Source organism: Haplochromis burtoni, unplaced genomic scaffold (genome assembly GCF_018398535.1).
Source record: "Haplochromis burtoni strain Fernald_Lab_line unplaced genomic scaffold, NCSU_Asbu1 Contig_184, whole genome shotgun sequence".
Taxonomy (NCBI): domain Eukaryota; kingdom Metazoa; phylum Chordata; class Actinopteri; order Cichliformes; family Cichlidae; genus Haplochromis; species Haplochromis burtoni.
In genome coordinates, this window is record NW_024582545.1 from 1,128,390 (window position 1) to 1,155,889 (window position 27,500).

Below are 27,500 nucleotides of genomic sequence, written 5' to 3' on the forward strand. Positions count from 1 at the left end.
GGCATAAACCTGTCCGTGGCGCAAAAAAGGTTGGAGACCGCTGCTGTAGAGCTAAGCCTGCACTACTAAAGGAAAAAAAGAAGAATTACCCACAGAAGAAAACAAAACGATACCAACCAAGAAGGAAGGAAAAGCACATATTTCCAAAAGTGTTTCCAGTGGAGTGATGTTTTTCCCCTTTCCCTGACATGCCAGTTGTAGATCAACTAAAAAAAGAGAAGTTTTGACTTCAAAGCTAAGACCAAAGGAAAAAGAAGCAAGTAGAGGACATGGAGAAGCCCAGGATGAAAAACTTACTGATTACTTAAAAGCATCCAGCATCAGTATTTGGGCTACTGTTGCAATTTGCAATTTTGCCTGTTATTAGTTTTAGGGTTGTGGCCGATTGGTGTAAATCCCCTCAGGAAGGTGTAAGTCTGAGATAGTCTACTCTGTTTTGGCGACATAATGTCTAGGAATGGATAAACGACAACTCCTATGTGCACACAGACAAATATGAGGTGTATGAAAGAATCACCGCACAAAGCCGAGGTGTCTTTTATGAACATCTGTCAAGCGTTGTCTCACCCAAGACACGGCACGACGTTGGAAATGCAGAGAAATAAATAAATAAAAGCAGGAGCATAGCAACTGCACCAAGCTTGTTCATCTGCAGCTACAACATGTGGGTTTGATGAGGGTGACTGAGTGGGCGTATGACAAGCAAAGTCAGAGCTACTCACTCAGCACTGTTATTGTTTCCAAAACCTCCTATGTAAACCATGGCACACTCAGAAAACGCTTTTATTTATTTATTGTTAAGGGTACAGTTGGCATGTGGAGAAAATGATTTGCTTCATGAAATTCTATCTCTGCAGCGTCGTTGTTAAAGTAAACTGTCTGTGAAACAGGTTTGCTCGGTGCGTGAAAAAAGGCACGAGTGATGAAGAAAACAAATACGGTGGAAGTGGTTTTGTATTTGGTAGAACACGAACAAGAGGGGATGACTGCAGTCTCACTGGACGGTGTTACATGTTTCTTCATTATTACAAACACACAGTGTAGATTAGGCTGTGTCAGTCACACACAGTAGCACTGTTTGTGGTTCCCAAACTTTTTCATTTGACGTGTCCCCACAGCCCTGTCAGATGGACTTGTGAGTTATTAATGACTGGATTCTCATCTTTAAATATCAATCTTAACTAAATCTAAAATTTTAAATGGTTATTCCACATATAAATGATTCAACATAAGGCCTGGGGACCAGAAGCGGCCCGGCAAAGACTCCTATCTGGCCCACTGGTCAACTTTGGAAAAGAGGGCATCAATTTTGGACCATTAACTGTATTTTCGTATTGATGAAATTACACCTTTTTTTTCATATATTTACTGGGATTTAATGTGTAGTTCATTTTAAACTCACCACTGACAGAAAAGAACTGTTTCACTGATTTAAAATGAGATCCCTGCCATATATGCCATCTTTTTGGGTATAAAAAGATGGTCGTAACCACTATAACATCACCCACTAGTTCAAGTGTTGCATTGAGTGTTCACACTGTATACAGTGAGGAGTGAATATGAGAACCCATGGTCCCTGGGTCTTGTAGTTTTTGTAGTATATATATATTTTTTGTAGTATAGCTGTCTGTGACCATGTTTGTCTGATTACCCCATTTAGTTGTTTGAAGTTCATGTGTTTTAGTCTTGGTCTCAGTATTAATTACTTCCCGTCTTATTTTGATAGTCACTTGTCTCTTGTGCTCTGTGTTTAGTTTTGCTTCCTTTGTCTTGGATTGGTGAATTTCTAGTGTCCTATCTCCCTAATTATCTGGTGTGTGTCTTCTCCTTTGTTGTGACCTCCCTCCGAGCTGTGAGCCCTGTGTGGTCTGTATTTCATCCCTGAGTCCTAGGTTCCAAGCTCCAGCCTTGCCTTATTTTTGTTTTATGTTTTCAGGAAGTCTTCGGCATTAAAGCTGCCATTTTTAGTTCAATTCCCGCCTTTCAACTTCTGCATTTGGGTCCAACTCTGCCTGCCATACAGCTGTTTACCGACAATTAGCCAAAGAGCATTTCCTGTATAATCCTGCTTTTGGACTTTTAGAAAGGTCATAATTTACAAATTAGGCTTAATGTTCTAGTCAGTATGACCTGAAACCAGAGGCTGAGCCTATAAAATCAAAGTATTTATGCCACCATGCCTTGTTTCTGGTCACTGCTCTGGTTGTGTCACCACAGCCCTGTCACAGTTTACACTGCCGCTGACGGTGCACCTGACTGGCTGCAATCTCCTCCTCGCCGATCAGTGTCTCCACTCAGGAAAAACCTCAGCATTGTTGCTACAAAGAGTAGAAGATGTTCCAGCATCGCCCTCTTGTATAATCTGGGAATCTCTGAGTTCCTGTACCAGTAAAACGGTATTAAAGATCAATACAGTCATAAACAGTTTTTTTCAGTACAACAAGCTGAAGTCTTCTTTTCAACCATGGGGTGTTTTTTTAATTTCTCTTTATCATCATCATCATCATCATCATCATCATCATCATTATTATTATTATTAGTAGTAGTAGTAGTAGTTAGTAGTAGTAGTATTTGAAGGTTTAAGGCACTTCAGCATGAACTTTATATGTCTGTGGCTTACCAGTAATGCTAATTCTTTTAACTGCCAGACATTCAGAATTTTAGTTATTTAAACTGTTTATGCATCCTGCTAACAAACAGTCAACTTCCTTTTAATTCATCAATATTGTTAACAATTTCCACCGATTTTGCTATTTACATTTTCAATTAGATAGTAGCAATGACTTTAGCTAGCTAATTAAATCGTTCTTTTTTCATTTTTTTGACCAATATTTATCTCACTTATAATTTGTAATTTGAATTACTGTGAGAAAAGATGCAAATAGATACTCGCTTGTGGCATTTTCATTAAACATCTAATAAAAACTCCACTCAATCAGTCACAAATCAGTTATTGTGAGTTAGAGAAAAAAACAGTCACCAAAGGGGTAAATGTCATCGGCTGACTGGCCAGTTCGCACCACTAGGCTGCACTGAGCGGGGATCCAGAGGTTTGCTAGAGGCTAAGAATCAGGAAACCCCTTTTTTTGGACCGTTTTGAGACATATTTGCAGAGATTAACATTAAGATAACAACCATCTAAAATATTGGAAAGTCCGGTTAACCTTGATCGCATCATTGCCCCTTCACATTTATGTCTATATTCATAATCCATTATTTTTTAGCAAAATTGTAATTTTTCTGCTCAAACCTGTTCAGGTTTACTCAGTTCTGTTCTCTCTGCATATTTCCTGACTACTGAAGAAGGCCCTCTTGTACCTCCTATTCGTGAAAATAACGTATCCACACCACATTTATCATCTTGTAAAAAGAACCCCAAAACAAACGTACCAATTTACTTCTTCTTAGTAGTTTCAAAAACCTAGAAAACTACTTACTAGATGTTTTTAGGTATTTATAAAGTTAATCTATATATGCCTGTAAAAACTTGTAGTACAGAAGTTTATTGAATTGTTTTTGATGCTCACTGGTATTGGCCATGAGTTGTCCATTGGATTCACTCATACTTTGTAAACTTGTGAACAAATCCACAGAATTGTCACAGGACTCATAATAAGTTCCTCTCTTTAATTCCTGCACGAAGCTGCACTGTTTTTACTGTTTCCTTACTGAGAGTGTTTTCAGCAACAGCTGCTCAGCCGAAACTTAAATCCTAATCTGTATCTTAGCTTTCCAGCACCAAACAGCAAAGTCAGTGACCAGCTGGTGAACATGGTGAAGCGTTCAGTTTCTAAAGAGCCACATGCTTCCCGCAGTCCGTGGAAACCAAAACAAAAGATTAAAGGAGCACGTAGACTTACATCAGGCAACTGTTTGCTCACCTCTTCCCCATCTCAACTTTACAAGGTGCAAATTTGTCATGTGCACGTTTCCGGAAATACTAAATAATGTGGAATGAGACTAATGTTGTCTTTAAGTGTGGAGACTGCTGGTTATAAAGTCGGTTCAGGCCATAAACACATCGATTTTCCTTTTTGAAGCCTATATGAGCCTATATATCAGCATCAACTACCCTGAAAACTCTTAACTTGCCTCCAATGTGTCTCGAACGACTTTAGATTCTTACAGTTTGGCTTTGAGATGATGAAAGAGGTATTTCACAGCATCAATGCATTAAATCTTAACATAATGTTCAAAAAGATCACAAAACCAGCTTAGTCAGGGTCAGTACACTGCTGATATGGTGTACATGAATTTTTTTTTTTTTAAATAATTTGTCCGCATGTTCCTCTTTCTGTCTTTTTTTCCAATTATAAGTGGCAGGTTTGCACACTCCCTAAACCGACACTTGGTAACATCTAATGTTCATGCTGTCCCCCATAATGCCTAACTAGACCCCAGAATAGTAATTCCTCATTGCATTAGTCCAGTTCCAATTATTCTTCTCCACAAGCTGACTCATACATGCTGAAGATCTTCACACGCGATAACAAATTAGCTCACTCGACAGAGAGGTTATTACGCTTTTTGAGCCCTGCTGTCAGTCTGTGCATTAGATAGAGGATTTCCACACCGATGGGCCTAATTATATTTGGGGTTGGGAGGGGGGCTGGGGGGGTTCAAAGCAGGGCTCTGAAAATGATCTAAAACACAACTAAGAGAAAAATAAACTTTCCTTCCTCCAGAGAGAGTTTATGTAAGACCAGTCACGAGGGTTATTTGTAAAAAACTGTACTATTCACCCCCAGCAGTCTCATGCATCATCCCCCTCCCCAGTCCCCCAGCCTTGTGCATTGTTTGTGTATAAATACGTTTCCATTGACATGAAGTGTTTTTCTTTTAAGTAAAACGACTTATTGCTCGAAAAGCATCTTAAATAAGTTAAGAAAGTTTCCCCCAGGACTGTAGGAAAAAACCTAGCACCTTATTCGTCAAAACTTGGCATCTAGATTACCCACAATCAAATTCCAGCTCCATCTGAGATGCAGTTACAATACGCTGGCAGCGAGTAATGTTGTCCCTGTATAATTGGTGTTGTTCCCATTTAAAGAAGAGAAGAAAAGTGCCGCTGTTGAATCAGTACACTAATACCAAGAGTTTATGTTTTTAAAATTGATATCGGGAGCAAAGAAAATCAAAGCTGGACTGGTGCTTCCTTACAAATAAAGGCAAACCCTGCATTTAAATCTCATGTATCTGTTACATAACTGAGCTGAACCACGGGGAGAGCATAAATCCAATACACCAAAAAGTTATCTGCATATTAAGTTATACAACTTTCTGCAACTCGCAGATGTGTTCAGTGATATTCAGCAATTCCCTTTGCAGCTATCTGGCTCTTAAGCAGCTCAGTAAACAACTATTTCCCACAGCCACAACACACACAATGATGGACTAACATCTGGTCAAGGGTCACAATGGTTTCAAAGGTCATTCCATCCTCTAATTCAGTGGTTCCCGAACCTTTTTTTGCTCGGTCCCCCTTTGTTTTACAAGAAAATCTTCTCCCCCCCGGCATAAACACATCCTCCAATCACACACACCCATATATTGTTTTCAAACTCCATTGCAATTAATTTCACACCTCAAACCTTTTGTAAAGAATTAAACAGATAAAAGTAAACACAGCTTTTTCTATGCGTTTGGGCCTTTCGTCCACACGTAAACAGCATGTTTAAAAATGAGATTTTGAAAAACTCCTGCCAGGGTGGAGATTTTCAAAATGTCAGTTTTTGCGTTTACGTGTGGATGAGGAATATGGAGATTTACTCACGCAACATCAAAGGGCTGCGCCTTTTTGGAGTCACACTGTGCTCCACGTTATTATTTACATGAGATGAATTTCTACAATGGCGGACAGAGACAAAATACTGTTGCTGTTAATCTTACTATCTGCAGTTATTGCACACTTACATATACACATGCAGTTACTGTCCCTGCATTTAGACAGGCAGACGTGTCAGAGTGAACTTCGGACGTGGCTTCTACATTCAAAACAAATTCTACCTACCTTGGCACCACTGTTGTGCAGGTAAAGCCAAAGGCAAGATATGCTTCATCATATTTTCTAGTCTTTGGTTTGGAAACATATTTACATCTTCATCTTTTTTTAATTCATACCGTGCTGCCCACTTTGGGAACCACTTCTCTAATTTAACTTTTTGTTCAAATCAAAATCAAGTATTTGGCCTTTTTTCTGATAAATTACTTAAATGAATATTTAATTACTTTTCTAATTAACTAATCAGTTGCTTCAGGGCATGCCGTTGGTGTGCAGACATAGTGAAGCTGGGCAAAACACACACACACCTACCTACACAGTTGCAAATAAAAACAAATCTCGCGCATCACTTACGCTTCTCTACCATCTCAAGACTGTCTTGAGCAAAAGTTAAATGCCAAGATTAATCCAACACAACATGTCACACGTTCACACCAGCACAAACGTCTCCTTTCTGTTTTCAAAACAAGTGTTTATTCAGCTGAATCCTTCCAATGGAAAGCCTCTGATTTATTTATTTACTTATTTTTTTATTTTTCGTCTGTCATCTCGTTTGCAGAGGATGCAAGCGATTGAGTTTGAGTGTGACGGAAGTGCCTTTTCAATTAATCCTGCTCTACAGATGTCTCCACAGACGGGAAGGAAAGAAAAAACACAGCAGAACATTTGCCGCGATGCTCGAATCTTCGCATTTGGGTTTTCATAAGAAAGGTGATCAAAGCTGATTTCCAGAGCAACTGTCTGACAGTCTTTTGTCGTTTTCTCCCTGGAGGAACACTTGTTCATTTCCCCAGATGGACTCATTGAATGCACATCAGTCTGTTTGTGTGTCGGTGTGTACGAGTCAGTTATTAATGGTGTCAGCGCCAAAAAAGTCTGACATAGCAGTATCTGGATGGCATACAGTCTCATGGATAGTTGCACACGCACAATAATGGCAACAAAGAGCAGCCGACACTTGGGGCAGTCTGGCTGCGATGGCAAAATTTGGCCCTCTTGTACCTTTGAGGTCCCTCAGACCTGTTGTCACGATAAAGATCCTTTATGCACAATTAAAACTAGGACAAATATAAAATGTTTTTACATCGATAAGTGATGTGAAAGGGCACGGGGGACACTGGCCATCATTTTCTCGGTCTATCACACAGTAATCTCGCCTCTGTATGTAATTTACTCTGTCAGATCTCATTATCTTTCTCTTGTGTCACCTATCTGACAGCTCGCTTTAAATAAACACGAAAATTATGCAGGACAGGTTTGCTCGCTGTCTCGTTTTAGCTTCTTTTTGTTCTGCAGGAAATGGGAAGAAGGCAAACTCCATTTTATTATATAAATTGTTTATTATTATTTAAAAATCTATTGATTTTTTTTTTGGATTTTAATTCCTTTTTTATTAAATATTTAAAAATTTGTTTTTGTAATGATAAATATTAGTGTATAATTATGACAAAGTTTCTATTTTGTTTTATTTGATTTGTCCATGTATGAGAATACTAATCTTTCCTTTTAACTCCAAATGTTTAAATACTTTGAAAATGTGAAAATATTTGTGATCTGATTGGTTTCAATACTTTTAAAATAATTTATTATGACAAAATCTCAGGTTTTTTATTGATTTTTTGTTCATTTTCTATGTGTTTTATAATTATTTGGTTTTAATTTTTGATGTTTTTAATGTTTTTTGCATAAATATCTATGTTGTTAATATTTATAATGTCATCAATGTATGTGTTATTGTACTATATCAGTATCAGAGTATGTAGTGAAGTGCTGGGTAGTAAATTAAGAAAGACCTCATAATTTTAGAAAATTATGGTTTTAATCTATCAATAAATAACCACATATCTATATAAGAAATTTGTGTAAGCATTTACAATATGTGTAAGCAAATGCTTGCACATGCCCAAGCCTGACATCATTTCCAAGGTGTTCCCTGTGTGGGCTTAAAAAAAACACAGAAATACAATTCAGGTGGCCACCAGGGAAAATTTCTGTCATCTCCTACATAGTATTACTACTCTAACCTCCAGCATGAGGTCCCTAAACTTGCAAAAATACCACCGCAGTGTTGTACTAAAACATGGATGAGCCCAATCCTTCCTGAGGACAGTTTATAACTGGGCACTCTATCAGCTTCACTCTCTTTATCCCCACGAGGACAGAGGGATTTATGCAGTGGAGAGGACACTCGGAATGATAGCAGCATAAGAACAGCCAGGGTGAAAAACCCCTGTAAGCATGCCGACCACGGGCAGCAGCAAGGGTGCGGAGGGAGTCGGTGGGGTGTGGATAGTCTGGGAAATGAAGCCGTGATTGATGTTTCCTGACCAATTTCACAGCCCTCGACTTCCAGCAGAGAGGAGGAGAGAAAAACAGAAAGGAAAAGGACAACTGTCAACAGTAAAAAGAAACTCCAAAAGGAAGCTGAGCTAGAATCACATTAAGGTGTGAAAGCTGCCAATAACTTACTGGAATTTAGCTGGAATTGCTAAAACTGTGGGGGCTAACTACTTCATGAATAATTTAGACTGTCAGCTTGTCCTTAGAGAAATATGTGATCTAAACATTTGGTTAGCCCTTTTTTTTGCTTCATTTTTTTTTCATTATCTATATTTACATGCTTTGTAAATATAGCCCTACTATAAGTTAGACCTCAGTCAGACCCACAGAAGCTGTGAGAACAGTCCTGGCAATCACTGGTGGGCAGGAAATAATGTATACTCCTGACCCGTTGGAGAGTGGTTGCTGGAAGAAGAAGAAGATAGTAGTCTGTGCCTTCCCTACAAACTATGGGTAAAAGAAAAGCAATCACTAGGAGGTAACCTCTTTACAACAAATTTAACCTAGCAACTGCCTCCAACTACTCACCAACTGATTGGAGGGGAATACCTAGTGGTTGCTAGAGGGTTGCTTATTGGTCTCTAGGCCTATATGACTGAGGCTTTAACTCCCCACTGGTCCTAAGAACCATATGTTCCGTTCTCTTGGATACAAGCAACAACCTTCGAGTCAGCCAAAGTATTTTAATAAGCTATCATTTCAGTTTACTGTTTTTAGCCATGGCAACAGCTTTAAAACTTTTAAAATTTAAAGATAAAGAAATAGCCAGATGTTATGACTTAACCCTGCTTTACCCTTTCAGGTATCTATTAAGTTATGTCCACTAATTAAAGTGGGCTATACATACATGCATACGAACGAGGTCAACTGTGAATCAATGCTTCACAGCTGGTGTGCTGTTTTGCCTTTCCTGGATGATAATTAAAGATTAGCCTTATAGAGCATGGATAGTGCTTCATGAATAATCTACAACAACCAACAAACTACCAACTCCAGGACTGCAGCAGACACATGGTTTTATCTAATAATGCATTTTCAAATGCATGAGAGAGGTCACTCATTAAGATGTCTCCAGAGTTCCCTTAATCTTTGCATATTCAAAAGATCATCTTCATTTGTAGCAGCGGGAGCAGCATAAAGTAAAGGAGATGAATAAAAAGCCTAGGTAACCCCACTGCACACTAGCTGCCCAAAAGCAAACAGGGAAATTAATAACTTGCCAGTGAACTAGTGGAGCAAACCAGGCACGTTGTCCTCGGGGACTGATAGACTTAAAAGGATGCAAACAATCACAACGATGGCTCAAAATTAATGAAAATGCATTTCTGTGTCCCCAGAAGTGTAAACAGGCAGCTCTGTGCTAATTCACCACATCAGCTTTATAAGCTGAGTGATGTGCTGCCTCCACCCAAATGATCAATAAAATCAACTTATGTGGCTTTACATCGGCATTTGCTGGAAACAGAGGCACGCAACTAACACTTAATGTGTTGTTAATATGATGTCTGCAGCGGTAGTAGACAACAAAGGCCATCGCATTTCCACAACACTGCTGCATGGTTTGGAAAATGATTAGCTACAACGCCGCAGATATGCGTCAGTGCCCAAAAACAAACACGAAACAGACAAAGCGGGGAACAGAAGAGCTGAGAGAAGCAGATATGAATTAGTGCAAAGGGACTCAACATGCAATTATCAGATTAATCTGCTGGTTGAGTCACTGAAAATGACCTCACAACAGCTTTAACATTTATTAAAGTCCTCTGGTGAGGAAAACAGCAGCTATCTCACAGCAGATATGTCTCAAACTGTGTGTCTCGGTGGTGAAAAGATTATCTTTGGGTTTTAGACTGCTGCCAGTCAGACAATGAAAGCACTATGAATGCCTCAGCTTCGTCCCTAAGACTGAAGAACACTGTCCCTCACATTTTCTAGTGCGTTTTAATGCATACTCACATTGACTCAGCCTGACTCACACATTTAAGCCAATCTTTCACAGAGCCAAATGCAGGTCAGAAAGAGAGACGCTAGCAGCCCCCTGATGATGCATTTATGGGTGAGAACGGGCCAAAAACAAACTGTATTTTGATGACAGTACCAGGCTGCCTCTGGGACATTATGATGGATCATGGGTACTGATGAGATTGAGTATCTGTTTTCAGAGTGTGGGAAAAATCTGCTGCCGTGAAAGCCTGAGGATTATCTGCTCTGAATGTGTGGAAGCAGGAATGGTATCATGCAGCCACCTTGTGTAGGTGTGCATTAGCATAGGTGAATGAGTTCTTGGATGAATAAACTTGGCAGTGCAGGATATGCATGAATACCTATCCATGCACTTAAGGATGGCCGTGCTTGGCGTTTATAGCTGTCTGATGTATTAGGAGAGTTTCTTCCGGGGTGCCATTAACTTTTTATGGATTAACTGTAACATTATGAGAATGCTTTGTGAAAATTTTTGCAGCTCTCAGCAATAGACCACAGACTTAAGTTACGCATCGTTCACTGACACCCATGGAATGCATAATATACTCTTATATTTCCCATCTTTGTAAAGTCCAGTGTTAGCTTTTAAATTAACAATGCAAGTGTAGCACTGTCCATTCAAACAAGTGTTTATGCCTAAGCTCTGTGATTACATCTGTTTTCATCTCTGTGGGAACGTATTTAATGCTCTAAATGAAACTCATTCATTTACCTGGTAAGTTTGCAGCACTTGTTCAGACATGCCAGCTGTCATTCCTATTTTTACACAGTTTGATAACATCGTGCGATTCTCTGCCTACGTTTACCTGAACTAAAAAGAAGAATGTGAATGTGCAGGGCTGTTAAATTTTCCCACCAGCGATATCAATGTCAGTTGAAATGCGGTTTTGATGTTTGTATATGATCATTCTGTTTTAAATGTCATTTACTTTAACATATTAAGCAATAGTGGAAAGCATTACAGCATTATTTCATTTTCATTCACTGTTATCCCCATATTAAGTGGTCACGTATGAACTCTTTTTTCCAAACTTCTCTTATTGTTTGAGGCTTTCTAAGGGATTTCTTCTTTGTTTCTTTGAAATGACATAAGCTTAAATATACGATTCAGTTGTCACTCTACCTTTCTACAGCTTTTTATTACCACTATAGTGAGCCCTAAAGCTAAGCTTTTAAATACCGCTGGTATGTATTACTGTCTCCAGGTTCACTGTGTCCTGGAGAGTATTATTATTTTATAGCTTCAGAAATGAATTAATGTCAGGAAAACTACGATTTAGATATGGAGCTTAACTTTAGGATCATATTTCTTTGGTTTCAAGTAATACAAGCCATGCAACAGCCTAATATCTACTAATCTCGTGTTTATGGGGATACGTTGGGCAAAGTTGCAGTTTTGCTAATTCTTTGATATCTTCTTCATGCTTTATGATAAAACTTGTTGCTACTCGGCACGTACTGTACTTCATTGACTGACTCATTTAGTGTGTATTGTTATCAAGAACAGTTTAACCATCCTGTTATTTGCACGAAGAGATTACCTGAGCTCTTGTTTACATTAGCCTAATAATTTAGCACCTCTGTAGCTAGCAATAGTACAACTAATCCAACTTTCCTTATCCCCCCAATCTTCATAACAATTTAGTTTTGATTTTGATTTTTTGTTCTTGTGTTTTAGAAATATTTAAGCCAAAAATTGTTTTAAATGTTTTCTAGATACCAACTAGCTGGTTAGCTAACTGCTAACATTTAAGTGCATTAGCATTACACTTTATTGTTACCCTTTGAGTAACACTTCACAAGATCCTTTTTAACATTTGGTAGAGCTTCAGTGGTTGTATTTGGGAACTGAAGCAAACTTTGGACCTTAGAGTTACTAGAGTTACCAAAGCTCAACACATTTACTTTATTTATTGGTTGTATTAACTATTTTCCAATATATTGATATCAACATTCAGAACTCCTGACAAATGAAAATCAAAAAGTAAAGAGGAGACAGTCTATGCCAAATAGACTTTTAAATAACCAAATATTGGTATCAGTATTAGTCTTAACGATCATATATGAGTGTGGCTCTAGAAGTTAATTACAGCAGAAATAGGCATTTAAAGAACAAAGATAACAGAGCTGATGTGAAAAGAAGGAAAAGAAAATTCTTGTTTCTTTCACTTGGGATCAAAAATATCCCCTATGCCTTTTTGTAGGCGCCACAGCTGCACCACAGAACCGTAAATGCCCTGCTGTATTAGTTAATCAGATATTCATTATGTAACTGAGAATCTAGTACAGGACAAAATATTTGTTTTACAGCTTTTACTAGAGTTTCAGTTTCATTAGAATGTATTCAAGGTTCAGAAATGAGCTAAAATATGCACGTAGCAGCTATCACTGTAGTGGCCAAATACTCCCACAGGTGCAGCAATACCAACAAGCGCATGACTGTGACTGTGTGTGTCCAGACACCTGTTTGCTTGTCAGTCTGCACGCCCGCAGTAAGTCGGTTATTGGCAGCAAAACAGGACTTGGTAAAGAGGGGCTGTGATGCAACCTGTCTACACCTCGCTGTGCCTCTACTTGTCTACCACGCTGGGCGAACGAGCCATATGATGACGCGAAACAGGTTCAGCCAGACAGGTGGCATAGCAAAATCGAATAAATACATTTTTTTCCCCTATAAGTAAATTAATTTTTCCTTATTGTGCAATCGTGAAAGTTGCCACTGAGGACATGTTTTAAGAGATACTATATAAACTGAGGGACTGAGCTTGGCAAGGAACTGAAATACAAGTGAAAACGATTATTGGGGAAAAGTGTTTCACACACACACACAAAAATTAATATTTCATCCGATCAATAGTTCAGTTTCTCTCGAAACTTCAAAACAAGCTTCATTCTAAAAGATGTTTTAAGTGTCAGGGAACTGAATAGCTCTTGTTATTTTCATTTATTCTCACAGACTTCTGCAGGCAATTCATCTCATAATGCACTCATTTCAGTCTTTATACACCATCCACTTGAATCAGATCAATAACCTAAACATAAACACCAAAATTAGCCATTTATGTCCTCTTGTGCTCCATGCAAACACTCAAGCACGGCACAGTGATTATTAACAGCCCTAAAGTGCTATCCAGAAACATTAGCGTTATCTCATGACATTTAAAACATAAAAAGTCATTCGTCACCAGCAGCTAATGCAGCCAGGTACATTTTTGAAGCCATTACAGGTGAGTAACCACATAATCAGCAGCAGCGGTGGCTGTTTCCCTATTCACCCACAGCTTTATATGAAAACTCTGATTCTCTGTAGTTCACACCAAACTCTTTCACAAAAATGCCAAATTTAGCCCCGTATCTTGATGTTGAGCTTTTTTAAAATTTTTATTCTCTGACTTGAAAATGCAATAAATCAGTCTTCATCTAAAAAAATAATAATACGGGTAAAACAGGCCTCAGATGTCCAATTAAAGAAAAGCAGGGCTGGTGGGTCCAACAACCGTGCAGTGACAGAGAGCTGAAGCTCCCCCCGTAGCTTTCCTTTTAATGTTTATCATTATAAAGGCATTTTATTATATTATGATCATTAAAAAATGCTTTGTCAGTGGGGGAAGTGTCCCTGCCTACACAAGAGTAAGCAAAGCTGCAACATCTTCCATATGAGGACATTAGTTTCACTTTAAAATTTCAAGAATACTGTATAGTGGGAGTACACGTCAATGTCGCTGTTTTAAAGACGAGCAGTCACAGAGAAACAGCTTATGTAACTTAGGGCTTTAAAAACAAAACAAGGGTGTTTCTTTTCCTATTATGGGCTGTGTGAGTTGGCGTTTGCACTTGTCAAGGCAGGATTTAGTTGTAGACTCAAAGAACAAAAGAAGAAGAAAGGATAGTTGATATGTTAGAGCGTGGGTCTTCAGTCACCAGAGGCATTCCCCTAGGCTCCATTCCCCAAACATCCTTGTATCCCCTACAACTGGCCTGGTTTGTGTCACTGTGGTAAGCAGATGGTTCTCCCCAGAGCAAGGAGCCTAATTTCCCATCGCCACCTGGGAACAGCCAGAAAGCGATGTGGCACTCGCCCCTCATTAATTGAGCACTGTAATGGCACGACTGTCCTGTCGCTACACGCTGAGACCCTGTGGCTCGGGGAACAGGAGGCTGCGGATGGACACGCACCATGGGCGGGAAGCTCGATTTGTCTGTGTCCATTTTAGTGGTCAGAGCTTCACTCTGCCCTTGCCCTTCTTTTCTTGTTTCCACTAATATATTTAAAGCTCATAAATATTGATAAAAATGCCAAATAAAGGAAGGCAATGGACACATTTAAGTCACCTTCACAAAAACAAACAAAAAACTTGACTCCACTGACTCGACTTTATTTTCACATTAGCCTACTAAAATATGCATAAATAGGATACACAAATAAGACTGGATATTTTGACACGTGATAGTTTTTAAGGACTTTTTAATGGGACTTTATAGCCTGGACTAGAGCATACAAAAATTATTTTGTATGTATGTATGTAAATGACCAGGAAATGGCTCACTATAAGCATTATTATACATCACATCAGAAAAATCTCATATTCTGAATTGCTTTTATTGGATTTAACTACAGTTCTATTGGATTTTACAAGTTGAATACATTTTGTTAATGAAATATCTCTATAGTTTGATTTCACTGGGGAAAAAAATAGTACAAAGTGAAACCAAGTAAGGTAAAGTAAATTAGGTATCTTCACCAGCTTCATATCCCCCCTTATACTTCTCCTTATACTAGCAGCACCACCTGCAGCACATGTAGCAGAGTGACATCACAGCTACATATGAATATGCTGAACTGGAACTGGACGTTCTCTGCTGTCTGTCTATAGTTGCTTGAGGTCAAATAGTATTGACGGGTCATGTATGAGCAGACTGTGACCAGTTTCAGGTAAACAGTCCTTATGCAGAAGAAGACAATCAGCTATTGTCTGACAACAGTTTAGCTCTGTTAGTTTGTTAGCATTCATAAACTATGACTGTCTTATGGAACAAGAGGACTTGGACCGGATATTCAGTATGCATTATCTGATATCCAGATATTCTGGCTAGATCCCAAACTCCAAAATATTGGCTTTTGAACCGAGAGGCTAAGTAATCAAACTTTGAGATGGATTTGAAGATTGCAACTCAGCCAGCATCGGGTTTTACAGTGAGATGTAATCTAGTTTATGACAGACATTGCTCTAATGTCCATAAACAGTGACACCACTGTTTTGAATTTTCAAACCAGCTCTAACATACTGCTTATACATTTAAAAAGAATATAAGCCGCTGTACGTAATGCAGTTTTTTAGTCCCTTAAAATCAGTATCAATCCACAAAAACATTATTGGTCGGGACATAATTTGATGCACAGTGTTGTTGTGTGTATAGAATTTTTTATTATTGCTTTAGAGATGAAGAATTTTGTCACACCAACGAGGTATTTAAGGACGAGCGGAACCAGTAAAACTCATATTTAAAAAATAAATAAACAAATAAACATTGTTGTTGACCACTAATGTAGAAAAGTCTTTTCAATATAACACTATACCATTTAATTCCATCACACTGCTGGCATTGCTGATTTCTGTCTGTAAGACTGAAGATAAGACTCAGACTGTATATTTAGCAGCTTCTTGGTACATAACTTACAAGTATTACACAAGCATTATACAATTCCACACAGGCACACAAATTATGTGCTCTTAGTAAGCGTGTGCATAAAACTGTGTGAAGGAGGATCCGCCACCACTGACCAGCAGCTGACAGACATAATCTTTGAATTTTTTTTTTATTAGATGAAATCATCCATCTGGTAGAAAGGCTAACTCCTAATATCTTTTCTGATCCTTTAAAACCAGCTTATTGAATCTCATCCATGCATGAAATACAGGTAAACAAAGGTGAACAAAGATCTAATTGCACCTTTAGTTGGACATGTTTTCATCAATGTGAAGTTTGCATCTTTCTTAAATGTGGGCAAGCGTGAAAAGCAACGAGAAAAACCCGTCCTGGTGATTCTCAGAGAGCCTTTAATCACTCCTGCTACCACATGAGGGACAGACAAGTGAAAGCCAAGTCATCATGTTATAGTTTGTTGTAATCTAAGCTTATCAGGGGCGGCTGGGAAACATCGGCTTACTCAGTTTTCACATTGAATAAAAATGTGACCGGCCACCATCTAGCCCTACAGGACGCTTTTTAAAACGAGGGTACAAACATGCTGAGGTCAACTGAAGACATTCAGAATAACCACAAGCAAAAACATAAAAGACTTTGTAGATGGGTTAAAGGAGAAACACATAAAAGAGTTCCTGTTTGTGAAAGGTTCTCATAAAATGTACAGGACACCAGATCTACTGGAGAGAAGTGTAAGCGTACAGTGGATGGGGAAGATGGCTCAGAAAGACGTTAATACTTTTCTTTCCTAAATTAGATTTTTTTTTTTTAAAGAACATCATTTGATCTATTAATCTACCACAATTTAGGTTCTACTTTTATGAAAGTTCATTCAATAAATTCAATAAATTCCAGGGCTGATTTCTTTTTGAACGAAAAAACTGAGAATGATAGTTACGCCCCACAAACAAAGACTAGCTGAGGTGTGACATTTTGACTTTGCCTCTCTGTGTGAGCTTTGTTGATAAGCTTGTTGACGAGATTTGTGGGCTATACAGCACTATGGCTTCCTTTATAAGTCAGTCAGCCATTGCCATGGGAAACACCCACCCCACGCCTTGAAGCTTAGAAGCTGTCTTCACAAATATGTCCCCTAAAAGTAAAGACATAAATTTCAGTCAAGCTCTGGAGCAAGATATAAGCATAGCCTGCAGAGAGGTTCAGAACAATCACACAAGAGGAGATTGTGTGTTTGTTTCTGATTTAAATATATTTTTCTTCACACTTGAACAAGTTAAACTGCAGGAGTATGCAGTAATTGTGTGAAATAAACCCAGAGGGAGGAAAATGGGCACGGGGGAGATGTTGTGATTGATGCCTGCTGCTTTTACAAACAACTTACATGGTGTGGGAACAATAAAAGTCATCTGACCAATAACATTAGTCCTGAATGACTACACAAACCAACCATTAATATATTGCGGAACCTATTGTTATTCCATCCTACATTGCACAATTGTTTTCAGACAGCTGATTAAAGAAACAACTCAAGAGTGCATTCACACAGCTCTTTTCTTTTCTCTCTTACCAAAACTTTTGATGTGTGACTACATAAAGTTGCAAAATGTTTTGTCCATGTGTAGAAAATCCCCTGGACAGCACTGGAAAAATAATCCCAAATGATACTGCTTGCACAACAAGCAATCGAGAAATTCCCCAAAAGACAAAAACAATCTCTGACTCAATATATGTCGCGGGGTGTGTGTGTGTTAGACTAACATCCTCATTCCCTGTCCAGGAATGACATCAGTGTTAACAGAAAACCAACCATTTCACAACTGGTCAGGCTCATGCAAAAAAGGTCTGACTTTCAAAATCGGACACTTGCTTAAGTCATGTTTCCTGCTCATGGAACAATGAGCAATGAACAGTGATATTTATTGGAATAAAAACTATAATAATAGCACTTTTTACTAAAGAATTTCTAAATATGGGAAGCGCTAAGCCCCTTAAAATTGTTTGTGCTCAAGGTGTGATCAAAAATGTGCAGACAACAACCACAGACTTGGTGTGATAACGGAAACCTGAAGAGTCGACACTGGGGAGAAAACATTACATACAGCTGTAGCTATATAGAGAAGATATAAAGTGGTTCTAACCACAAATGCAAATGTGCAGAACTGATTTAGAATACACAGCATTGCTGATGACATGAGTCAACAACAGAGCAGTTCCCATGTTTGAGTTTTATATCGATTTATTTTCACTTCTGCTGCACATAATGCTTTTGTTCTGTGTTCTATCAAAGAAATAGCCTTAATTAATGAATGAGAGACTGATTTCAAATCTGGTTGCGACATAAAATGTTGCATGGCTTATTTGTGGCTTTTGAATTATTACAATGCAGTTAATCAATCAATCCTGGCACTTCATTCACACTTAAGGTGTGGTTATGGCTAACGTTAAACAACTCAACTCCCTCCCACCAGTCACCTCACTTCCTAACAAGGAACAATTGTCCAACGTGGACACAATTCTTAATGCATAATTATGTTTTTCTTTACTAGAATATAAACTCCCATCTGTCTGTGAGTTTCTTGTCCCAGTCTTCCGATACAATCAAGATCTGAACAAACAAAATTGGCATACAGGTGCATCTTATCTATAGATAAGAATCCTGAAGAAGCCAAACAACACTGTAGCATGAGCATGTACCAGTATTCTAAATGTCTCTGATAGTAGAGAGATTTATTTTTTAAGTTCTAGAAAATATACTAAATAGAGATTACTGTTGCACAATGTGAATCAACCCTAACCAAGTGACCTCAGATGACATGAAGGTGAACGATTTCCAGTGCAGCAGAAGTGAGAAAAACAAAGAGCTGCCGTGTTGAATTAAAAGTGAAAGGCCTGGCAAAACACCAGGATTCCTGAGAAAACCTGTTTCCTCTTCTGTAATGTGGGAGTACTGATGATTTTACTACTGTCGTTTGTGTCTCTAGACCCCATTATTGAGTTAAATATTCCTGTGTCGATCTGCTGCTCCCCATTAAAATATCAGGTTTGAGTTTTAACAAACTCCTCTATTTGTGGATGGATTGATTTAGATGGAAACATCTCAACGTGCAAGCCGAGGTGAGCATCTTACAGGCGTGTCCGTACATGTCTATGCACGGCAGTGTGCATGACTTCACGTACATCTGCAGCATGGAGGCAGTAATCCATGGCTCTTTGCTCCACATTAAACAGTAATCTAAGTTAATATATGATAACACAGCGTGACTATAAGTTGAGCCATTAACCACTTTGCTACACTGGAAAACAGATAGTACCACTTAATGCTGAACTACCTAATCAACTCAGTTTGATTTGTTGTTGGACATGAGTCACTCACACTTTTTGGGTGTCAAGTTTTTGCTTATATATCTAGATACCTTATTTATTTACTTACATACTAAGAATATTGGTTATGTTAGATATTTTTATTATAATACCTGTTTTTACTTTTACCGGTACAAACATCATATTTTTTTATTCAAACAGTGAGGAGAGTCTGAGAATATGGAAGTATCTACTGGATTTCATCAAGGCCCTGCATGTGTTAAAATATAGCTAATGGGCATTAGCTAGTGCTCATTTATGATCATTTTTTATGATAAATTCACTGGCAGTATTTGCTCTATCCTGCTAATACTGCTTGTGAAAGAGCTAATCAGCACTAACACTTTAGCGGCTCACTAGCTAACACCTTAGTGAGTTCGTTTACGTGGTGCTAAGCTAACACTGGTGCAGCTATTTAGCTTGTACCAGGCGCCCACCATCATATAATTACCAGGTTAATGGACAGATGTTCAAGTAATAAATATAACTGAAAACCTAGATATAGTTCAATAAATATACTGAGACAAAAAAAGAAATGTTCATTAAGTAGTTTTGTATTTAACATGTGGCTCTCAAATTTATATTTAAAACAATGTACGTGTATAATATCCAGTCAATTCCTAGTGGCTTTATAGTCACTCTTTGGTTTAAATGTTTTGATATAAGCCTCAGAGATGAGTTTGGTTTTCTGATTTATAGCTTACATTCATAAAAAAAATAAAAGTGAAACTAATACAAAAAAAGAAGAGAGAAAAATGTGGCTTTAAACTTAGGGAGTCCTTCCTCATTTCCAATAACTGTCAGTAAACTACACTTTTTCCCAAGCCACAGGCTTAACCCAACACAACGGTCATGACCACGATATGGCTCATTAAAAATGGATGCTTGGTCAGGACTCTTTGCTGTTATATTTGAATGTGCTGGGTATCCTTAAGTAGCAGTTTTCCTTGTGCGGGGTTAATGCTGCGAATGCTGTTGTCATATATTCATATAAACCATAATCTTTTGAAATTTAACCGAATAGTTCTGGTGTACGTATTAGTGTGTTATTAGGTGTTTTCTGACTGTTTTAAGGCTAAAATATCCCAAGACTAGCAATTCACACGATGCCATGCCTTTGAACAATTTTTTTAATAGAAATCTTATTTTAAATTAATGTCTGTAATTTAATTGACATCTTTGGATGTAAAAGAAATGTCTGCAATAAAATCAGTATAAACTATAGTTAGCCAGGCCTAGAAATTATAAACAGGTTCTTTTTTTAACTGCCTTAAAAAAAACCTCATTAGGAAAAAAAAGGCCAAAAAATTTGCACACCGACTGGTAAAATAGTGACCCTTTTAATTTTACCTATATATAACCTATATGTGATCTATATGATTTCAATAAAATGGTTATTTTTTTCAAGTGTAATTACAAAAAATACCTTGAAAAGTACATGTGGCTACATTTGCTAAGCAACAGATTCATAAAACAAGCAGAGTTACCCGCTGAAGCGACACCTTGTTATTAAGTGACCAGCCCAAAGTAGCTTACCTAACAACAAGGACAAGTGATGAAACAAGTTGCTTTGTTTCATAAGAATCCAAGGCAAAGAAAGTCCACAGGTCTGAATTTCTAGGAGCCGTTTTATCTCGGCCACACAGACTGATTGGATCAAACATGCCGACGCAGGCCTACGAGTAACGGGTATTAAAAATGAATGGGAGGAATTACCTTCTTTGTTCTCTCCAGCTCCCTGGTGTTTCCCGTTACTAATTCCTAATCTTAATGACTACCAGATAAGCACAAGTGTTAATTAAAGAGAGCTGCATGGTAATTATATCTCTAAGGGACCTGCGCCAATGCCCCCTCAGCAACAGCTCCTGCAGCTGACACTCCAGCCTGGTTTCTCCTCCTGCACTTGACTCCTTCACAGCATTAAGCATTCACTACTCCCACACTCCTCTTATTATCTCATCGTGACCCAGTGCATTCACCTACTTCCTGAAAATGGAAGGGGATCCACGCTCCAATGACACAGAGCAAGTAATAAAACCACAACAATTTCAGGCTGGTCTCAGCTGACTTGTACGTGTGGAATTCCTATCAGAATATTTACCTAGAAGCATAAGAAATTAAAGTTAATATTTTCATAAGCCAGTAACATGGAGGGAAATGGATGCTGTTCATAAAATATATCTTGGCCTGGAAAACAACTTCACACAACTTCACAATCACTGATCATTGCTGAAACGTGGGTGGAGGGTTGTGGGTGCAGCCCTTGGCCTTATGAAATTACCATGACATCAAACTCCATCACAACCAGCATGCCTTGCCGGGTGCTCACATCATATCTCCATCAGAACTATGGCAATCTGTCGGCTCATCTGCGAGTATCCCCCCTCCCAAAGGAGGGGAAGGACGGGCAGAAAATAATAACAGAATGGACAACAAAAGGCTTTGCCAAAATCATGTGGTTATGAGTCGAGCTTATTAAAAACCACAGTGGAAAGCAAATATGCAAACACTGAGCCCGCTTCCCCCCACCATGAGAAAATGAAATAAAATAAAATATGGTGTGAAAGACAGAGCGGGAAGAAGGAGGGAAACCATCACCCTGCTGCTAATTTAATAGACAGACTATAGCAGGCTATGCAATACCATTATGTTGTGTCATCTGTCCTGCGGAGGTTGGATTGGTTCCTTGGGGAAGGTCACGGCGAATGACAGACATAATCAGATACAATCAAGTCATTCAGGATGCCAAATTTAAACATCACGCAGGCGGGTCGGGAAGCTGATGACCACGCTGCTTGTTTCTGACGTCACATGTCATCAGGTAACAAGACAACATCGAGAAACATTTTAGATTTGATGTTTGTGCAATACCTCTTTATGTGTTGAAATATACATATATGTGATACACAATGATGTAGGATTAAGTGCAACACACATCAAATGCATCACTTCAGTTGGCATCTGTAAGGCACAGAAGGCATAGAAAAGGTGCAGAAATTGAATGTTAATCTTATAAAACTGCTTTCCTGTAAGGTAAACCCATGTTAGTGCAGGGAAATAGGACAGTTGCCTCTCCATGAAACCTGATGCACCAGGCTTACATAGAAAACAATGAAGGAAGTGCCCTTATTTTACTAGTCATGTACACAGTTACACACAGTTATACTTCAAATTTCAGTCATCCTTCCAAAATGCACAAGGTATGACACTTTATGCACCTAAATCAACTCTAACTATTTAAGTGCTGGCAAAATTGGGACCCCACATGGGTGTAGTAGTTAAGGTAAGAGCTAAAGTGGCAATAATTGATATTTTGCAAATCTCATGTGAAAGTGGGAGCTTGTTGTAAAGAATTAGGAGAGATTTACCTGAATCTGCAGCTTTAAACAAGTTTAAGATCACTGTTTTGGTTTTCTGTTGACTACTCACTACTTTGGTTTGAGACTACAATCTTCCAGAAAACTACCCGACATGTGGTTTAGTTATAGCGTAGTTAAGTTTAGAGTTAACGCACCTGAAAATAAGACAACACTTAGCTCTGTATCAAGTTGTTTTAGTGCCTCACGCTAATCATTTTGGTTTTTAGGTGAACCAAGCTGAGAGAAAATAAAGGTAAGCGGCAAGTGAAAGCAAAACTCAACTGTCAGCCCCAGAGAATGCAGTCTTGTCTGGGGCCACTTATGAGTTTCTCCCTTTCGAAACCCTTATATAGACTTTGTGGGTCCTTAATAGTGGAAAAGCAGAAATACAGCTTAGCATTGGTCAGACTAGAAGTAGGAAGAGCTGTATTCTTAAAATCCCCCTTGTACAAAAGAGCAGATGAAGCAGTTATTAACTAGCTACTCAACACAGTAGACCATTTCCTATAAAGTCACACATTTTCCTCAGGAGTTGGTAGGCTATAACCAAAAACAGAGGTATGAGAGAGTGCTAAGTTAACCCTCTGAGGTCTGGAGCATCAATTCTGTATTTTGAAAGAAAATGTGAATAGTTGTTTATGTATGTCAGTTAGAATAAACACGTGTTTGTTCCCTGATTGCCCAAACTTGGGAAACCAATTGAAATAAAACAAATTACACAGATATAGATTAGACTTGAGAGGGCTAACAGGCTGGACAAAAACACACCTCAAAATGTACCACTCTTTAACCGCTGAATGTAAAGTCAGAAATGATTCATGACTCGTTTCATTTTGGAAATGAATCATTCATAAAGACACTGACAAATTTCAGTTGGCGATGCCCTAATTTATTTATTTATTTTCCATCTCCACCTACTCCTCCACCCATAACAGTTGGGTATATAAGGTGTGACTCGTTTCAGAATTACTGTTGGTTAGGCTATCAGCGTGGAAAGTCATCAAGTTAAATGAAAGCTCTTATAAGCTCAAACATTCCCAAACCTTTCACACTGCCTGTTTTACCAGCAAATATTCTGGAAACATCCAGAATTTTCAGCAGGTTGAGCAGCTGCAAGCACCTCTGGAAATAAAGGAGGTGAAGAAAAGCTTCTGTTATGCTCTACTCATTAGTCAGAGCAGAGAGGCTGTCACGTATGGTCAGTGGGAGTGTCGAGCAATGTGGGTTTAATCATTAGGCACTGCGGTGCTTTTGTTCCTTAGGTGAAATTTTTAGACAAAAAGATCATGTTGGTCACAAGAAGGCCTCCCCTGCTCTCTCCATTTACTACATCCAGTCTCACTGCCGTCACCAAAGCTACCAAAAAGAAGCCATCACAGACACCTCAGTGATTATTAGATTAATATCTGTGGTTAATTATTTGGCCGCAGGTCTGATGACTCAATTTTAAATAATTCTCGAAGTGCAGCCTTTGTTGGCATAAAATCAAAGTAATACATTTGTCTTCTTCATCTTTGAAATGCATTAATAACATTGCTGGGTCGGGGAAGGGAAAACAGTACTTTTTAAATCTACGCATTTTGCCTTGATAACTGTTTTAAAATGACATCACGCTGTTTTGTGTGACTCCAAATGATATCTTCCTCTGCACCACCAGAAAATCATGCACTGCACAGAGGTGGAGCAGAGGGAATGCATGCCTGGCTCAACATCCAATCTACACAGAATTCATGTTTTTACAATTTCAAGACAAAGCAGTTGTGTAAAAAAATAAAAATGATGAAAACAACAATGTAAAAAGAGGATGAATGACTCAGTTAAGCTCACCCTAATCTAACAAACAGACAGAAAATGAAACTGGGACTATTCTTAATCACAGGATTTGCTGTTTTTTAGTGTTTGGTATCACTGCAGATTAAAGAAAAATGTGCATGCTTCAACGTTGAGCTTTTTAAAAATGTGTAAGCATTTCCTTACAACTTCTTTAAAATGTTATTTTAGTTAGGACTACTATAGCCAAAAGAAAGTAATTATTTTTTAAACTGCATTAACCAATGCCTCCCCACTAGTCAATGAACACACCTGGGAGATAATAGGGCAAGTCAGAGACAACTGGTGTAGAGGTGGATGCCAAGCGGCTTGCAGATTCAATAGCAACAGTACTTTTTTGGAATTGATCTGTTTTAATATGAAGATGCAATGATGCATTTTAAGTTACTACACTGCACGTGAGGATTTGGGGGACAGAAAATACTCCCATCTTTAAAGAAAAGAACTGCATCCATCTCAGCTGACCCTTCTCACCCTGGACACAGTCTGTTTGACCTGCTACCCTCAGGCAGGAGGCTCCGGTCCATTCGCACCAGAACCTCTCGCCATAAGAACAGTTTCTTCCCCTCTGCTGTTGGACACATGAACAATAACCATATGACTGTCCCCGCCACTAACACATGACCCTACGCTGTGTTCACTGCATCATTCCATGTTTGGCACTGATCACCACCTACACTCATGTATATATCATGTATATCTCATGCACATATCTTTCTACGTAGCACTTTTAATTCTTACTCCTATTCCTATTCCTACTTTTATTTTTTCATGTCTATTTAAGTGCTATTTATGACACTATGTTTGCACTGAAGCACCGCAGCAATTTCCTAATGTTGTAAACCTGCTCAACATTTGGCAATAAACCCCTTTCTGATTCTGATTCTGATTCTGATGACATTCAATTTCAGATCATTTCACTTCACTGAAGAATCTGTGAGAGCGATCTCATATCCATTTTTCTTCAGATTGCTTATGGAATAATCTTCTCTGGTCTCATTACGGAGGAATCGTTCAGAAAGATAGGTCACACACGTGCAAGAAAAAAATCTTCTCTTAGCTAACCCATCCATCTCTTCTTTTGAACCCATGTCTTGAGAAAACAATCGCGCTGCAGCAACTAGCCAAAGTGTTGCAATATGATTCTTTGGCCAGTATTACACAGCCCAGTTTGGCTCTCAGTTGGAGAACAGCATTTCAACTCCCTTCTGCTTTCAGCCAACTCATTCAGGGCATTGAAAACAAGAGGACCAGCCCACACTGACAGCTTACACCTTCTGGAGTGAGACTGTAGCATTATCAACAAGGCCAGCACACAATATAAACACAAAGCCTGCTTGTGCAAAAAAATTCTGACGCACACACATCATGATACATAAATGCATTTCCTATAGTCTATCAAAAACACTCATTAACATCTGTGCTGCTAATGACAGTCTGAGAGCACAATAGCTTCAAAGAAGTAGAGGTTTGAGCTTGTTTGATCTTTTTCCCCATAAATACCTAGTCTAGTCTGGCTGTTGCTCTGAGGCTGCAACAACCAAGATACTGTTTCAGAGGTTGGCCTTGAGGTCTAAGCTGAGGGTAATAAATATTCAAAAACTGCCAAGCCCTTTTGTTTGGGTATGGAATTACACTAGCAATATAAGCAGTGGTTATTCCCCAGCATAATAACACAGTTTACAGTCATATTGCTTTTCTTAAGAGGGTACGCTAAACAGATTAGGGAAAAAATAAAATAAAATGTGTTGTTATCCTCCAAACAAATGAGCAGAACTTGAGATGAAGATAGCTTTTGAAAAGAAAATTATTTTCTACATCAGGCCTCATCCCAGTTGAGTCATAGTTATGGCTTATTTAAAGAGGCAGCCACTTGTTTCTAGACAGTTCCTGAAGCACGTGGATTTCCATTTTGGAAACAAGTTGTTTTAGGGGGCAAATTGATTTTACTCATATGGTGATTTAGGTGATAAAAAAAGCCCTCTGCACACACCACCAAATGTACGTCAATCACGTTTCAAACAGTTAACCACTCACTGACAAGGCTTACCACTTGAATTCTTGCCACATATGAGGTGCTGGTAGGGCTGCAGCAGACCCCAGATCTCCGAGTCGTTGCAGATGGCTTGCTCCATTGACTCCAGCGTAAACTTGGGGATCCCGTTGTCCCTCTCCACGAGCGCGCTGCGCAGGACGCGGGTGAAAACCTCTCTGAACAGACTCTCCATGCAGGCGGTGAGGTATATGGCAGCGTGCTCGTGGATCCTTAGGGCCACCCGACTATCCACCATCCACCTGAAGAACTTCCCCACGGAGAAGACCAGCCCGCAGCGCGCGGACTTGCCTCGGCTGAACTTGTCCCCGGTGCTCATGTTGTAGAGGGACAAGGCGCTCAGAGCCGCCGTGATGCAGTTGACGGAGATGGTCCACGAGAGCACCACCTTGATGGCGCTTTGGATCTCGTGCTTGGTGCACTTGGCGTAGCGCAAGCTGAGTCGCTGCGCCTCCCGGGCCACTCTCACCAGCGCGCGGCTAATGAGAGTCGACAGTCGCGCCAGGACCTCCGGTGGCGGGTTGCCCACCATCAGCTCCTCGTCTTTCCTCAGCGCGCCCTCCACCTCGCCCAGGGTCCATGGCACCTCCTCCAGCTCGGGCAGCTTGGCGCAGTGACCCGAGCACTCCAGTATCTCCGTGTCCTCCGCCAGGACGGTGTTGACTGTGTCCAAACTGTTGTGTCTGCTGTGCATGGATTCCGTCAGATGCCAGCAGTTTCCCCCATGCGAGATGGACTGATGCGTGTCGGAGCAGCACAGCGACACGCTGGACGACCTGACCGAGTCCGCGGCTCCACCATAACCAGAATCAAGCGTTAAATCCTCCAGCGTCCTCACGACTGTCTTACCCTTGCCTGCCATAACTGCACCGCATACTGTTGGGTATGCTTGGTCTCCCAGTTAAAT

The 27,500-nt window shown here is 39.3% G+C and overlaps 1 protein-coding gene across 2 annotated transcripts in view; it reads right to left on the minus strand.

Moving 5' to 3' along the window:
• LOC102312970 (ankyrin repeat and BTB/POZ domain-containing protein BTBD11-A) overlaps positions 1-27,500 on the minus strand; it is a 269,350-nt gene that overhangs the window by 241,390 nt on the left and 460 nt on the right. For both annotated transcript variants that reach the window (XM_005934225.3, XM_005934224.3), the window contains exon 1: positions 26,591-27,500. This exon is cut by the window's right edge and continues 460 nt beyond it. In XM_005934225.3, coding sequence (XP_005934287.1) covers positions 26,591-27,455 — 865 coding nt within the window. In that variant the 5' untranslated portion in view covers positions 27,456-27,500. The remainder of the gene's footprint in view (positions 1-26,590) is intronic.